The sequence below is a fragment of the Hypanus sabinus genome, chromosome 23 (assembly GCF_030144855.1).
Source record: "Hypanus sabinus isolate sHypSab1 chromosome 23, sHypSab1.hap1, whole genome shotgun sequence".
NCBI lineage: Eukaryota > Metazoa > Chordata > Chondrichthyes > Myliobatiformes > Dasyatidae > Hypanus > Hypanus sabinus.
Genome location: NC_082728.1, coordinates 8,887,350 through 8,904,138, shown reverse-complemented (window position 1 = coordinate 8,904,138; position 16,789 = coordinate 8,887,350). Strand labels below are relative to the sequence as shown.

Below are 16,789 nucleotides of genomic sequence, written 5' to 3'. Positions count from 1 at the left end.
TACTCACTGGAATTTAGAAGAATGCAGGAGGTCCCATTGAAACCTACTGAGTGTTAAAAGGATAGATGTGGAGAGTATGTTTCCTATGGTGTATCCAAAACTAAAGGACACAGCCTCAAAACTGAGGGGTGACCCTTTAGAACAGAAGGAAGGAGGAATTTTTTTTAGCCAGAAAGTAACAAATCTGTGGAATGCTTTGCCACAGACTGCAATGGAGGCCAAGTCTGGGTATATTTAAGGTGGAAGTTGATCATTTCCTAATTTGTCAGGGCATCAAAGGATATGGTGAGAAGGCAGGTGTATGGGGTTGAGTTGGATTCAGGATCAGCCATGATGGAATGGCAGAGCAGACTTGATGGGTTGAATGGCCTAATTCTGCTCCTATGTCTTATGGAATACTTCTACATCCCAGTGTCCAAGGACAAATTGAGACGTTGCTGCCCTAAATGCCAGTGGCGTATCAGGCAGTAAGTGAACCACAGAGTCCCTGAAAGCAAGTCCACGGTCACAGAGCCAAATGAAGCCAGTCCAGGAGTCCAATGGCTGGAGGCACATCAACTTATGTTCTCAATATTATTTATTATTTTGTTTTTCTTTTTTTATTTGCACAATTTGTCATCTATTTCACCTTGGCTATTTGTCTGTCTTTGTACCGTGAATCTTCAGGGTAGTATAAGGTGACATATGTACTTAAATAAATTTATTTGGATCTATACTATGTTCCAGACACTGGACTCACATTTTTCAACATTACATCTCCCATATTCCCAAACTTGCCATATTCATGAGGCCCCTTTACATGCTCCACTCATTGGTTGCCCTTGTCCATCCTTCTATTTTAGAGTTCTCTATCTGAAGAAAAGTCAAACATTGTGAGTACCCATCTTTGCTTCCATTGCCTTTTGAGGAAAAGTTGCAAGAGACTAAATTAGGGCAGAAATGTGTAAAATATGCAGTATCATGTGGATGAATCAATTATGCTAATAATTGACTTAAGGAGCAGAGGGGCACTTCTCAACTCAAATAACCAACATCAAATCTAAACCTCACTGACAAATAGGCTACCAGGGTGAATGAAAATTACTCAGTAAACTCGGGTTAAATCACAGAATGGTTTGTCCATTGATCAAGTCATAGCATAGTATCAAAATATTCAGATTCATAAAATTTGCTATTAGCACAAAGATCATCCAAGTGCTGTTAAAATTACAAACATTAGCAAAAGTCTAGACTAAAAACATTGTTGTTCATCACTTCTTGAGTGCCCAAGGTCCATGTAGGCAACACCCACTGCCTTGCCTTCATCAACTTTCCTGATAACTTCCTCAAAAAATCTCTAAAGTTGGCTAGACACAACCTACCTACAACAAAGCTATGCTGACTATTCCTAATCAGTCCCTGTGTGGTACCTTGAAATATCTTCCAGTAACTTTCCCCATTCCTGATGCCTCAATCAGAATCTCTGGTCAAAGATTTTGATTGAACATACCATGGGTTTGCATCCTTCACAAAAACTAAATGTTTTACATTCCTCCACCCACAAGGAAAAAGCTACTGGATTGAATGCAAGAAAATGGTCCAATAACAAGTAAACAAATTAGAAATGCAAGCAGTGCAGTCTAGTGCTACCAAGCTGCAGGGAACACAGGACTTGGGTGGAGTTCACATACTTCTCCCATGTCCTGAAGGTAGCAATTTGTTACAAGTTTGGCAGCAAACCATCAACGAACAGCAAGAATACAGTGGAAGGATTGGGACCTAATGGGAATGCTCTTGCCAAGCCCCGAGAAAGTAATTTAATGCAGAGGGAAATCTCTCCTATTGCATATACTGTTACTGTAAGGTATCCATTCAAACCAAACAAGGCTTTTTTAAACAGTAGAGGAACCAAGACTGATCAGAATGGACAGCTTTGATAAACATAGCAAGGCTGTAATGTTCTAATTTTAAACAAAGTTTAATCTACATGCACTTGGAATAAATAAATCAATTTAAAAACAACACTGGTTACTCTTGAAGTAAACAAAACAGATTTTGAGAATTTCCCGAATACTTTATTTCAAGTTACAGAATCTCAATGCACACATGCCACCTGAAATGGCAAAATAAAATAGTGACAGTTCAGAGAAATATTTACATTCTAATTACAAGTTCAGAACAGGTAAACATTTACACAAATGTACATGAAAGTACTCAAGTATAGGTTCTAGATAGTGAGGCAGTCAGAAGAACAAAATGCAGAGGTAGAAAGCTAGAATTTAAAAGTCAAATTTGATGCTCGTGTTCTCAGTCTGAAAGGTAAAAGCCTCTTGAGTGGCTTCTGGTACAACACTCTGGTCTTCCTCTACCTATAAAGACAAAATGAAAGATTTCTAGTTCAGCAGAGTCTAGAAAAGGCATATAGAAGATGTCAATAAAACAAACTTTGTATCTAACATTTACCCTGCTGAAACAAAGTGAACAGTTAATGTAACACAAACAATGTCAAGAGTAGTATTTGATCATTATATACACAAGCTCTTAATTTTAGTACCAACAAAATGCTGGAGGACCTCAGTAAGTCAGACAGCATTTATGGAAATGAATAAACAGGATCTTGATGAAGGGTCATCAACATTGACTGTTCATTCATCTTCACAGATAGTGCCTGACCTGCTAAGTTCCTTCTGCATTTTGAGTTGCTTTATCATTGTTACTGTGAAATGAGAGCTCATTTACTGGCGAGTTTAATGCTTCAACTTCAGTCATCTGAAAATGTATCAATATTGGATTGAAACAGCCATTTCTGAAATGCTTACCTCTTCTGAGAAGTATTTCTCTATCAGATTCAGTGATGCTTTGTATACTGCTTCATTCTCATGAGACTGAAGAGCTTCAATTTTATCCAGACCTCCACATTCTTCAACAATTAGACAAAGCTTATCCGTTTCACCAACTTTTTCTGCAGTCTGGAATAATTAAAAATATCTGAAAACCAAGCTCAAGGTACAGTTAAGAGTCTTTATAACTTGGGGATCCATTTCCAACCACAGTTCATCCCAGCCCTCAGTAATTGAGCTTCACTACTCATTTCTAGCCACACAAGTGAACAGCACAAACAGGCCATCTAGTTTGTGCCAAACTGTTTTTCTGCCTAGTCCCAATCTGCACATGGACCATGGCTCTCCATACTCCTACCCATGTACTTACTCAAACTTCTCAGAGTTGCAATTGAACCCACTTCCACCAGCATCTCTCACCAACCCTGAGTGAAGTTCCCCCTCAGGCTCCCCTTACTTATTTCACTCTTAACCCAATGTCTTTAGTTCTAATCTCATCCAACTTCAATGGAACAAGGCTGCTTGCATTTATCCCAATCTATACTTCCATTGTACACCTTTATCAAATCTCCCTCATTCTTCTATGCTCTGGGGTGGGGGGTGGGGAGTCCTTGGGATGCAGAAGGAAAATGGAGCATTCAGAGAAAAATTACAGGCAGCATTGAGGTCAGGAGCAATCATTGCTGCAGATGATGTTTCAAGATCCTGGCTGATTTGATTGCAACTCTACATTCCTTTTACCCAGTAAAAATTTCTCCCTACAAATCAGAAAGAAATTACAATGGTAAAGCTTCATTGCAACCACTTCCAAAATTAAAGCAAAATCATTTCTTTTAGTTAGTGCTCAACCCAATTTTGCAGTTCAACTAGATGAGCAGCACTTGTGCAAGGGGGGTCAAGTTTTAGAAACATCACTAGCCTGTTATCCAAAACTTGCTATTTTTGACAATGTTTCATGCAGTCTCAAGATCCAGCTTACTCAGGCGGGAAAGGATCCCAGATGTTGGAATCTGGAGCACAAAGCAAACTGCGGGAGGAACTCTGCCACAACTGAGCAGGCGGAGGGAGGAATGGTCAACATTTCAGGCTGAGCCACTACAATTAGGACTTAATGCACAGTCTCAATCTAAAAAGAAATGTTGACCGTCCCTTTGCCTCTGCAGATGCTGCTTGACACACAAGATGTCTCTTGTAAGTTTCATGTTTTGCACTGGGTCATTAGAGATATTAATAGCAGGTAGTTTTGAACTAGGAAACAACCATTTAGCATGGCTTTAACAAATGAGAGTTCAGTTAAGTATAGTGTTCAGGGTAGTCTTCAAGACTTTTACACTGTATAGTGAAAGCACCAAATATTAAAGCAGTATTTATTGTAGCTACAGAATTTTCACCTGTAGAAGAGGCACTTGTACAAGTACATGGACAAGACTTAGAAGGGATATGGACCAAATGGGATGAATTTAGCTGGATGTCTTGGTTGGCACAAACTGATTGGACTGTTTGTGTTATATGACTAGGTGAAAATTGAATAAATAATAAATAGAACATTTAGTACAAGATGGCAACCAATTACTAACATGCCGTGCACTTACCAGGAAGACATTAGTAATGGCATCTAAAATGACTTGGATGGTCTTGCAATCCTTGACTGATAACAAGGCCATTAATGGATCAATAACTCCAGCTTGAACGAGGTAGATGATTTGCTCAACTGTACCACCACTGGTGTAATTAGTGACAGCCCAGACAGCTTCTTTCTGAGTTTTAAAGTCACCCTGAAAAATAAGTGAACGTCAATCTAAGTGGCACAAAGCAAAGGCAATATTCCCTCATGCAGCGAGGCTCACATAGAATGTTACAGCACAGTACAGGCCCTTCAGCCCACAATGTTGTGCTGAACTTTTAACCTGCGCCAAGATGCAGCCAACCCTTCCCTCCCACATAGCCCTCCATTTTTCTGTCATCCAAGTGCCCCCAATACATCTACCTCTTTTCCCAGCCCTGGCAGGGCATTCTGTGCACCCACTGAGTGAAGAACTTACCTCTGACATCCTCCTTTACTTTCCTCCAATTCCCTTAATTATGCCCTCTCCCCCAATCCTTGTATTTGCCCTGGGAAAAAGTCTCTGGCTAGCCAAATCTATGCCTTTATCATCTTTTACACCTCTCAAATCTCCTCAGCGCAATGCTGGTGGAGAAGTTACTGCTATACTTCTACCAGTGGGCACCAAACAGATTTTTCTGTTCAAGTCAATACCAGTGAATCTGCTTTGACTAAATGCACTGCATGTGTGCCCAGGGGGCAACCATAAAGGAAAGGCTTTTACCTGTCATTTAAATAAATCAGGCCAACCAATTATAATTACACAAAACTAAACAGTCCTTTTGCATCAACCCTTACAATCTGGTATTGTGGGTCTGGTTACAAAAGTTTGCTGTTCCTCAGTAACCAAATATTCAAACAAGCTATAAGCAGATTCCACTATATGCACAAATCTTTGCCAGGAACAAGCATGTTTCTGTAGAATCTATACCCACAGGTCAACCCTGATACTTTTCCAGTAACACACACAAAATGCTGACTGACAAAGGGTCTCGGCCCGAAATGTCGACAGTACTTCTCCTATAGATGCTGCCTGGCCTGCTGTGTTCCACCAGCATTTTGTGTGTGTTGTTTGAATTTCCAGCATCTGCAGATTTCCTCATGTTTACTTTTGCAGTAGGTTGTTTTTGGGAAGTCAAGAATGAGGAACAAAAGATATTGCTCATGGCTGCTTTAAAGAAAAGAACAAAGGAAAAAGCCAGCATGTTTGTCTCATTCAGGCTAGAGAACAAAAATTCCAGTGATAAGCAATTAATCTAAAAAACAGCTAGATTCAAGTAGCAAGGCACTCCTAGGACTCCAACCTTTTCAGAAGCTTGGAGACTGTGGAACTTTGTTTTCAATTGTTCCAATGTTATCAAACTACAATTGTGGCAATCACTGAAGGAAAGTTCCATCCTATACACATTGGTGGATCCTGTGAAATGAGTTTCACCTAAAAGGAACCAATGATTTTATGGCTTCCGTTTGCCACAAAACAACTTACAGCCAATGGGTTGAACGTGGGAGACATTCTGCATAGAAACATCCTAAAAGATCTCTTGGTCAACCCCAAGTGGTTATCAATGATTAAAGATCAACTTCATGTTATCCTTGCATCAAAACAGTGATGTATGTCATTTGTGTCAGCAACCACAGTCCACGCCTGCAAGTGCCACCACCCTTCCAGCGCCACTAGAGCATGACCACAACTTAGTAACCCCAACATGTAGGATGTGGGAGTGTGAGGAAATGTGGGAGGAAACTGGAGCACCTATGGGAAACCCACAAGGTCAAGGGGAGAACGCTTTAGACAGCAGCGAGGGATGATTCTAGGTCACTGCCACTACTCTACAGACTAGAAGTGCAAGTTAGCCATTGATCTTTCTGCCATTCAGTAGACTTCTGATCTCCCAACCTCAGATCCCTGTAGTTGAAAACTTTAACCATTGACTCAATATAATCTCTCTGGTTTAGAAAACTAAAGACCAAGATATTCTTCAACCTCAAGTGTATTCCCACTGTAGGAGTGAGAACTCCCAAACTGGTTTAAAAGTACTGCGTAGGATCAGGTCCACTCAAGTGCAAGCAAATGGTCAGTGCTTAATGCAATGTAGTTGGAGAATTCTCTATCTGTAATGGCCATTCCAAAACACAAGCTTTTTATTACTCACCTTTTTGAGTAACTGGATGAGGAAAGGAACGAGCCCATTGTCAATAACTGACTGGATTTGTTCCGGTTTCCCTGCAGTGATGTTTGAGATGGTCCATGCAGCCTCTTTCTGGATGTTACTCTTTGGGTGAGTAAGCAGAGCAGTGAACAAACTCAGCGCACCCGAGTCGATCACTATCTGCGTCTGATCGTCCGTCCCAGTCACTATATTGCCCACTGCCCTGAGACCAGGAGTCTGGGAAGAAAAGGAGGGCATCAATTTAGAGAGCTGCAGAAACCGTACAGAACTCAATTAGCCTCCTTAAACCGACACAGACAAAGTTGGCTGAAATTCATTCAATTATATTTAAACCAAATCCTTGTCATAAATACAAGACTAGCTTTACTTGTTACATTCATACTGAAACAGTTGCTTGTGTCAAATAAGAGGATTGTGCTGGGAGCAGCCCACAAATGTCACCAAGATCCAATGTCCACAACTTTCTAACCTTGACCCACACATCTCTGGAACGTAGGAGGAAACCAGAGCACCTGGAGGAAATCCATTGTCACAGGGAGGACACATACACTTTACCAGGATTCAAACCTCAAATTGTGATTGCTGGCACTGTAAAACCTGATTGCACTAACCATTATGCTACTGAGGTGCCAGCAACACTGGCGTATTAACGTGCACAGCAGGGAGATGCCAGCTGAACATGTGGCATGTTGCAACTAAAATTGAAATGGCTGTGGGGGTGGTTTGTAATGTCTTTGTGATCAAACTAGGAGTTCACCTGATTCCACCACCCTGAGGCAGTGCCCCAAATTTCATCAACCCTGTGGAAATTACTCAAATTGTCTCTAATCTCTTTCCCCTTTAAAAGAGATGCCCTCTAATTATAAACACCAATTGGGAAAGCTTTTCCAAGCAGAGGGAAGTCCAAAAAGGCAGCAGAGGGGAAAACTTGAAAAGGGATCTAAGGGCAACATTTTCCAGAGGATGGTGAATCTATGAACCAAGAGGAAACGGTACATTTACAACAATTAGAAAGGGTTAAAGACTATGGGCTAGGCTAAATGCAGGGGGCGGGATTAGTTCACTCAGGCAATGTAATTGGCCAGCAGTTTTCAATGCTGTTATTACTTCATGATTGCAAACCCCCCCCCTCCCCCACCACCACCACTGTATCCCTTAAGCAACTTTTTAGCCCTGTATACTCTAGGAAAACAACTCCCACTCTCCTCAACTGAGTGAGGAGCCCCAGAAATATCCTCCAAATTTCCTCTGTACTTTCACTACAACTGCATCCTTTGACATGGCAGCCAGAATAGCCAACTCCAAGCTATGGTCTCAGCCCAAACCACCCTCCATAGATGCTGCCTGACCTGCTGAGTTCCTCCAGATTTCCAACTGTTTATCCAAGCTACGAGTGACTACGGTCTCTTCTGTGCTCCAGAAAATGAAGTGTGCCTTCTTAACCACTATTTGTGGGGCTGCCAACTTCAGAAATCTTTGGGCATGTACACTCCTGGTTCCCAGTTTTGAAAGGGTCCTACCAACCAATGCCTACCCGAGCCCTCTTAAAAAGGTAGTACATTTAGAATAAAGCGCATATGCACTTTTTCCCTTCTGATACTCGATGGGCTTAAACAAATTCACTATGGTGATACAGCTCAGTACCTCACTATGGCTGACCAAGATGCTAAAATGTCACGTAACAGAATCATCACGATCAATTGTATGAAAACTGGTGGTATTTACTGCGTTTGTGACATCCATTTTCTGGGAATTAAAGTGGGTTAATTTCATTTAGATGACTGGTAAGTTGTGTGTGTGTGTGTGTGGGGGGGGGTTCCTAATTAAATGCTTCACTTTGCTAATATTCATTTCAAACTTTCAATTCTTCGGCACAAGATTTCCCAGAATCCAGGGTAGCTCAAGTGTTACTCAACCTGTAGAATCACATTAACAGGGTAGAACAGAACAGTAAAGCCCCTTCAACCCACAATGGTGGGCCAATCCCTCCAACACATTTTAGATAGGCACTGGCATTTTAAATGTCCCTAATGTATCTGCATCTACCAGATTAAAATTAAGCCCTTTTGAACTAAGTCTGGGTAAAGGCTGTGGCTATCCACTCAATCCACTGCTATTAATCTCAAACCCATCAAGTCACATCTCGTCCTCCTTCATTCCAAAATGCCCTACCTAGCTCACTCATTCTTTCCTCAGACATGCTCTAATCCAGGCAGCATCCTGATAGATTTCCTCTGCTCCCTCTGAAGCTTCCACATCCTTCCTATAATGAGACATGAACTGAATACAATATCCCCAGTGTGGAATAACCAAAGATTTATAGAGCTGCAACATTACCTCTCAGCTCTAACTATTCCCCTGACTAATAAAGGCCAACACACCACATGCCTCCTTAACCACCATCAACTTTGACTCAACTCACTCTAGCCTTGCTGCATTTTAAAATTTGATCCAAGTTTCAACAATAATTAAGCGGTTGACATTTTCATTTAAAAAGTGAACTTACTACAATTGCTAGTTCACACGATGAAAGCAGCTGCACCAGACGTGGTACAACCCCAGTAGACACCACCACATCTATGCGATCATTGGAACCATCTGTGAGATACGAAATAGCCCAGCAGGCATCAGCGAGGACTTCCTTGTCATCGTGTTGTAGGAGGCGCACAAGTGCTGGCAGGATTTGTTTCACTGCCTCAACTGGTGGAGATGGGTTCTTGTTCCGGCAGAGATTGGACAGGGTCCACGTTACATTTCTTAGATAACTAGACTGGAAGAAAATTATAAATTTATTCATTTTGAGCAATGATTTGTTTTATTTTATTTAAATGCCAATGAGCTGCACAAAATGACAAGCTCAAACAAACACCTATTGTTTTGTAAACCAATATCATATCTGGTATGAGACAAGTGCCTTAGTTCCCAAACCATTAGGTTCAGGATCTGTTGTTGGACTGGACTTTTCCTTGTAGTTTAACTTTCATATGCTTGTATTTTTCTACCATTACACATGTATAATTATGCAGAATTTTTTTAGTGTTGCAGTAGACTTGTATCACTCAAAGGCATTGGTTTTCCCCATACCAGGCTGCAATACAGCTGGTCAGTAAAAGTTTTGACCAGATCCTGTTGATCATTTGTCCTTTCCCCTTCGCGCTTCATTTTCCTTCCCCCACTTAATGGTATGACATCATGAAACAAGCAAAGATCTATCTGCTGCAGAAAAGTGAAGGCAATTGAGAAGATTCAACAGGCCTGTTTTGTGGTGAACTACATATACCTGTATCAACACACCCCCCCCCACTGCTGACTGCGCCTATGGCTCCTCCCACAGACCCCTGTAATAAAGGCAATTGGAAGCACTGCTCCTCCCTCAGTTTCCAGGATGTTGTGTGATGGTCCCTTGCTGCTGATAGGCTTTTATTAGCCAGAAGAGCACTATCTCTTGCCTCACATCTCCAAGTGTAATTGATGGTGCATCAATGGCATTTGCTGGTCACAAAGTAGTAGAGAAATTAACTGATCTTGGCAAATGTTCTCACTGATGAAAATGTAACACTGAACAGCTGCACTAGGACATGTGATGAATAAAGACTGCTTACCAGTGGCACAAATTCAATCAGAAATGATGGCCATCCTAAGCCATCTGATCAAAAAAAAAGCAGCAAACCAAAGCACTTCCAGCCCCAAGCATTTTGGATGAGGGATACCCAACATGCATTTACTTCACTTTATTACATTAAATCCCCATATTGAATGACTATTAATATCACTAATTTAGCAGCAATTTACCCACAGAGCAGGGCATTCAATTGTAGACAAGTCAGCCATTTAGCAGGCTTCGTAAAATGAAAACAGGAGCTCACCGATAATATAGATAAATCAGGAACAGCCATCAATGCCATCAATGGGTCAAGAGCACCACACTTGATAACCAAGTCTCTGTAGTGTGATCCATCACCTGAAATGAACAGTCATTTCATTACCTGGACAATTTAAAGCTGATCAAAGGCAATTTAAAAAGGATGATAATATAATCTAACTATTAAGAATCAAGAAATGTCATCTTAGTTTCTTCCTCCTTCCACCCACCCCCATCTCATTTAGAGTTGCAATTTAAATTATTAACGACCAAAGAGCTAATCTGATCAGGGGCAAATTATTGGATACCAAATTCATCTTTCACAACTAACAACTCTACTGAAAAGCAGGCATGCATCCAAACCTGACACCATTATTTGGTGAAAAGCTGTCTAACTTGCTCCTTCTGGTCCACATCCTAGAATATTCAATTGCCTGGCTTATTGCAAGCTATACTCAGTGGCCACTTTATTAGGCAACGCAAATATCTAACCATGTGGCAGCAACTCAATACTCAAAAGCATGCAGACATGGTCAAGAGCAGGAGTTCCCAACCTGGTGCCCTTTGCTTAAAAGGTATTGGCCCTGGCATTAAAAAAATGTTAGTTAGGAATCCCTGGTCAAGAGGTTCCATTGTGCAGATCAAACATCAGAATGGGGAAGAAACATGATCCAAGTGATTTTAATAGAACGATTGTTGGTGCATCTCAAATTGCTCATCTCTGGGGATTTTCATGCAGTTAACAAAAAGTATCTTGCGAGCATTTTTATGGACAAAAGCATCTTGTTAATGAGGGAGACCATAGGTACCCGATGAAGTAGCTAGAGTGAATTTAGAGCACATATTCATCACATTAATAGACTTGGACAGTTATTTCTTCCGAAACAATTTACAGCCTGACCATTACCTGCAATGTTTCCCAGCGCCCACACTGCCTGCTCGCTGATGTGGGGATGTGGTGAAGCCAGGAGACTTATGAAAGCAGGAATAGCACCACCATCAACAACTGCCTTGGTCTGATCTGATGTTCCAGAGGCTATGTTGGTGAGAGCCCAGGCAGCTTCAAACTGAATTGGGCTGCAGTCAAAGTTACCAAGGAAAGTGACAAACTTGGGGATGAGCCCAGACTGAATGATTTTGTCAATGGGAGGATGCTTTTCTCTAGAAAGCAGCTTCCTGTGAGGAAAGATAGATGAAGTTGTTAATAAAAATAAATAGTGAAGGAATCATTGATCTAAAAACCTTCAAATAAGGTAACAAATCAATTACAGATATGGTAGAAATTTTTATATGAAGACCCCCAAAAAGGGTGACCATAGCCCATTCTTCACAGGAAAAACCCTCCCCACCACTGCCACAAGAAAGCAGCACCCATCTTAACAGACCCTCACCACTGAGGCCATGCTCTTCTCACTATCATCAGGAAGGAACCTTGGGTCCCTTAGCACTAAGTTCTGAGTAATTATTAACCTTCAATCATCAGGCTCCTGAACCAAAGTGGACAACTTCACTCACCAACCAGTGGACTCGCTTTCAAGAACTCTACAACTCATGTTCTCAGTATTTACTTATTTGCACAGTTTGTCCTTTGCACAATGCTCTGTGTGTCTGACATTTTTAATTGATTCCATTGCATTTCTATTCTGTAAATACTTGCAAGAAAATGAATCTGAAGTTAGTATGTTGCCAATGTGCTTTAATAAATTTACTTGGAACTTTGAGAATTGAAGCTATACTAAAGAGGATCGAGAAGCTTTTAAAAATCAATAGAAGGCAACTGAAAAAGGTAATTTTCCAGTTGGTAAAAAGGCAAAAAGATCCCTTTGAAGAGGAAACAAAGTATTTCTTCAAATGCAAATGTAAAGAGATAAGGGCAGATATTGGACTGCCAGAGGTAGTAATAAGGGACAAGAAAATGGCAGATGAACTGAAGTATTTTGCACCAGTCTTCACTGTGGAAGACACTAGCAGTGTGCCAGAAGTTAGAAAGTGCCAGGGGCATAAGTGCCATTATAAGGGGGATGGTGCTTGGGAAACTGCCTGAAGGAAAGGAGGTCACCTGGAACAAATGGTATACACCCCAGGGTTCTGGGAGAGGTGGCCAAAGAGATTGTGGAGACATTAGTAAGAATCTTTCAATAAAGAATAGATTCTACCATGGTTCTTTCTGGAGGACTGGAAAATTGTGTGTCACTCCACTCTTCAAGAAATAGAGGCAGAAGGAAATTCTAGGCCAATTAATCTGCCCTCAGTGAATGGGAAGATGTTAATTGTTAAGCATGTGGTTTCTGGGTACTTGGATGCACATGACACAATGGGCCAAAGTTTTGCCTGACAAAATCTGCTGGAATTTTTAAAAGAAATAACAGGCAGGATAAACAAAGGAGAACGGTGGAGGTTGTGTACTTGGATTTTCAGAAGGCCTTTGATAGAGTAGCTGGCCAGCGGTGTAGTGGCATCGACACTGGACTTTGAGGGGAGTGGTCCCAGGTTTGAATCCGGCCAGCTCCTTGCATGCTTTCCATTCCCAAAAAACAAAATGCTAAAGAACTGGCAAGGTTAGCACCTGATGCACCACCAGATGTTATTCTCCACATTTGACAAAGTGCCATGCATGAGGCTGCTTAACAAGAGCCCATGGTCTTACAGGAAAGATTCTAGCAGAGATAAAGCACTGGCTGATGGGCAGGAGGCAAAGAGTGGGAACAAAGGGAGTCTTTTCTGCAGATGACTCAGGGTGTACTGGGACACTTGGTTATGCCAAAAGATTTGGATGACTGCATTGGTGGCTTTGTGACCAAGTTTGCAGTTGATACAAACGTAGGTGGAGGGGCAGGTAGTTTTGTAGTAGTAAGAGGCTACAGAAGGACTTGGATTGGGGCAATGGGCAAAGTGGCAGATGGAATTCAGCATTGGGAGGTGTATGGTCACGCACTTTGGTAGAGGAAATAAAAGCATAGACTTTTCTAAATTGAGAGACTCAAATCTGAGGTGCAGGGAGACTCAGGAGTCCTCATGCAAGATTCCCAGCAGGTTAATTTGCAGGTCAGAAAGGCAAATGCCATGTTAGCTTTCATTTAGAGGACTAGAATATGAAGGCAAGATGTAATGTTGAGGCTTACACATAGCCCTGGCGAGGCCTCAGCTGGGAGTATCGTGAGCAGTTTTGGGCCCCTTATCTAAGAGGATATGCTGACATTGGAGAGGGTTCAAACAAGGTTCATGAAAGAGATGACAGAATTGGAAGGCTTATCACATGAACATTTGATGCTCTGGGCCTCTACTCACTAGAATTCAGAAGAATGAGGGGGACCTCATTAAAACCTATCAAAGTTTGAAAGACCTCAATAGAGCGGATGTGGAGAGGATGTTTCCTATGGTGGGGGGGAGTCGAAGACCAGAGGGCACAGCTTCAGAATACAGAGGCATCCATTTAGAACTGCAGAATTTATTGCCACAGGTGTTTGGATGCCAAGTCCTTGGATATATTAAGACAGTCTGATAGATTTTGATTAGTCATGGCATGGAAGGATAAGGAGAGAAGGCAGGAGATTGAAGCCAAGGAGGAAAAATATCAGCCACAGTCAAGTGTCAGAGCAGACACATTGGGGTCAAATTCTGCTCTTACATCTCACCGTCTCCAGTTTACTTTTCGTTCTGTATTTTCAGTGTCATCTTTTGCACATTTGTTTGCCCATCTTATTATGTGCAGATTTTCATTGGTAAATACAATAGTCATCCATTTGTATTTACTGTGAATGCCCACAAGGAAATGAATCTTAGGGTGACAAATATATTTTGATAATCCAGAGTAATACAGAATCCTGGAGGAACTCAGCAGGTCATGCTGCAGCAATGGAGGTGAATAAATAGTCAATGTTTCAACCCAAAAACACCTCATCAGAACTGGCCAGAGTCCTGATTAAGGGTCTCAAGCTGAAACATTGTCTGCTTATTCATCTCCATAGATACCATCTGATCCGATGAGTTCCTCCAGTATTGTGTGTTACTCAATATGGTATACAGTCAGCATGACTTTTGAGGGGTAGTCTTGTCTTGTCTTAAATATGAGACAGTATTGAGATGACAATGATTGATTGGGGAGGGTGGGGTAGTGGATGTTGTCTATACATTTAACAAGATCCCTTATTGTATATCATTCCATGGCAATTTGGCTGGTTTGGTCATTCTAGACACATGGAGGCACATTTTCTTCAAATGAGGTCTTTAACCAGCAGTCCAACAGGATTTAGACCAGTTGGAAACTGGGCAGAGAGCTGGGCAGATGGGGTTTAATGCAGGCAACTATGTGCACTGTATTTCAGGATTCAAAAGTATAAAATAGCCATCTTTAAAGATTTAAATTTGACTAGAGAAAATAGAACCGCATATTCTTTAAATACTGCTCCCTCCCATTCCCCCAAATAGTCCTGTTGATTCTAATTCTAAAAAGTCAGCTGACCCAAAGTCCATGCTTGTGTCATTCTTTAAAGAAATTTGATAAGATTAACTTCTAGCCCCAGGTTTCAAACTCAGATTCGGAAGATCTCCAAGCTGATACAAACCAGTAGACTTACCTAGCAGCTTGTGTAGCTTGAAGTCGTGTTTCCAAATAATTAGACTGAACACCTTGGATAATTTCTTCCAAATTCATATGCATCTAATAAGACGTTCAAAATGTTAATTGACAACAACCAAAAAAAACACCAAAGATGAAGAAATAAGCTGCCAATTAAGTGTGTAATACCTGGACAGAGTTCTTCTCCTGAAGGGGCGATAACGCTTCATCGGGAAAGCTGTTCACGTTCCTCCTTTTGAACAACTGATCGTCTTTTTTGGCTTTTCGCAGTTCAACATTGGTTTCAATTCTCCTGCGTCTCAATTCCTTCAGCAGACAAAAAAAAAGGCCATTTACAGACATCCGCTCCCTATAAAACTTACATTTCGCTGTTAACATTCCTCCCCTGCCAAGCCTTCCATTTTGTTTCCGTTCTTTTTCTATAGCTTTTTAAAACTTAAAAAATGCAACTTCGGTTCGCACGGGTATCTCGGATTTCCACAGCACGGTTAGGCTGGTTCTGCAAAACTTACATTGGCATCCTTCCCCTTGTTCTTAAACTTGGTCAAACGGGGCGAGGCGTTCTCGTTCGCTGCAGTCGACATCCTTAAACTAGGAACTCGTTCAAATCAAACTGCAATGCAACAGAACAAAACAAAGAATTTGACAATGGTCAGCGTAAGTTAAATATTCCGCGAATTCAATTTTAAAGTACATGGTTAGCAACTAAAGAGTTAAATCTGTAACACGTGAAGGAAACGTGCCCGTCATTTTGAGTTCTAGAATTTAAAAATGGATACTACAGTTGATAAATCGGTAAAGACAATTGCAGAGTTAAAGAACACCAATTGGGATACAATTGCGATATTTTGTTTGTTCGTACAAGTTACGAAAAGGCAAAAAAAGTTTTATGGAGACGCCACGCTTCAATGGTAACCGGCTTAGGCCCCTTTTAGGATTACAACTATTACTTAACTATGAATACCGTTCGAGATAACTAATTAGGATAACTTTACGCACCAGTTCTGTAGAGAAGTTAAATGTACTCGCGCAACCGGCCCCAAAGTTGACACTACACCGACCGATTCCGCACTCACTCCAACAGAACTACCGAGACCGTGGCGCCCCGGCTATTTAAATTCCTCAAGTTGTGCCGCTCCGATTGGCTCGTTCGATTCAAAGCAATTTCTCGATTGGTTGGTTTGAAAGAAGCCGAGGATGCGAAGGGAGATTGATTTCCTTGGCAACCGCGCAGCCAATCAGGTGGAGATTGTTAAAATCCTACTCCTTGGAGAGCGCCGACCATGGTATCGGCCCTTGTTCTGGTGTTGGCTGAATACTTGCTGTTGTAATACTTGCTTTCCGCATTTCCTTCCCTTTGCAACTAATCACCTTGCTTTAACTTTTAACCACGTTATCTCAAATACTGTTCAGTTATTCACGGTCTCTCCGAGTCCAATGGAAGTCAACGTTGAAAGAATTAGAATAGTGCTTGAGAGAAAATATTTTGCTGGTCGTAAAAATTAGATGGACGAGTTGCTCTTTATGATCTCCTTCTGTGCCAGAACGGTCTGTAGTTATTGGGAATGAAACGTGAAGTTGCTGGAAAATCTCAACCAGGGTTTATGACCATTCCTGATAACCCTCGAGAAGGTGGTGTAATGTAATGACTGTAATCTTTATTATGAAGATGACCCCACAACGCTGTTGGTAGCAATGGCAATGTTTGGGACACAATGATGGTAATAACATTGGATCTTTGTTTGTTGGTTGAGC

General features: G+C 41.4%; 2 protein-coding genes across 5 annotated transcripts in view; one reads left to right on the top strand and one right to left on the bottom strand.

The window, feature by feature from the left end:
* The window catches only part of LOC132379939 (UPF0450 protein C17orf58-like), a 76,019-nt gene that overhangs the window by 30,659 nt on the left and 28,571 nt on the right, over window positions 1-16,789 (top strand). The window lies entirely within an intron of this gene.
* Window positions 2,039-16,158, bottom strand: kpna2 (karyopherin alpha 2 (RAG cohort 1, importin alpha 1)). Its single transcript, XM_059948307.1, has 11 exons — window positions 16,034-16,158; window positions 15,547-15,647; window positions 15,203-15,340; window positions 15,033-15,115; window positions 11,363-11,631; window positions 10,460-10,554; window positions 9,100-9,363; window positions 6,576-6,809; window positions 4,412-4,594; window positions 2,799-2,948; window positions 2,039-2,348 (listed from the first exon to the last, which is right to left on the bottom strand). The coding sequence occupies exons 2-11, from the start codon at window positions 15,616-15,618 to the stop codon at window positions 2,259-2,261; spliced, it is 1,578 nt and encodes a 525-aa protein (XP_059804290.1). The 5' UTR covers window positions 15,619-15,647; window positions 16,034-16,158; the 3' UTR covers window positions 2,039-2,258.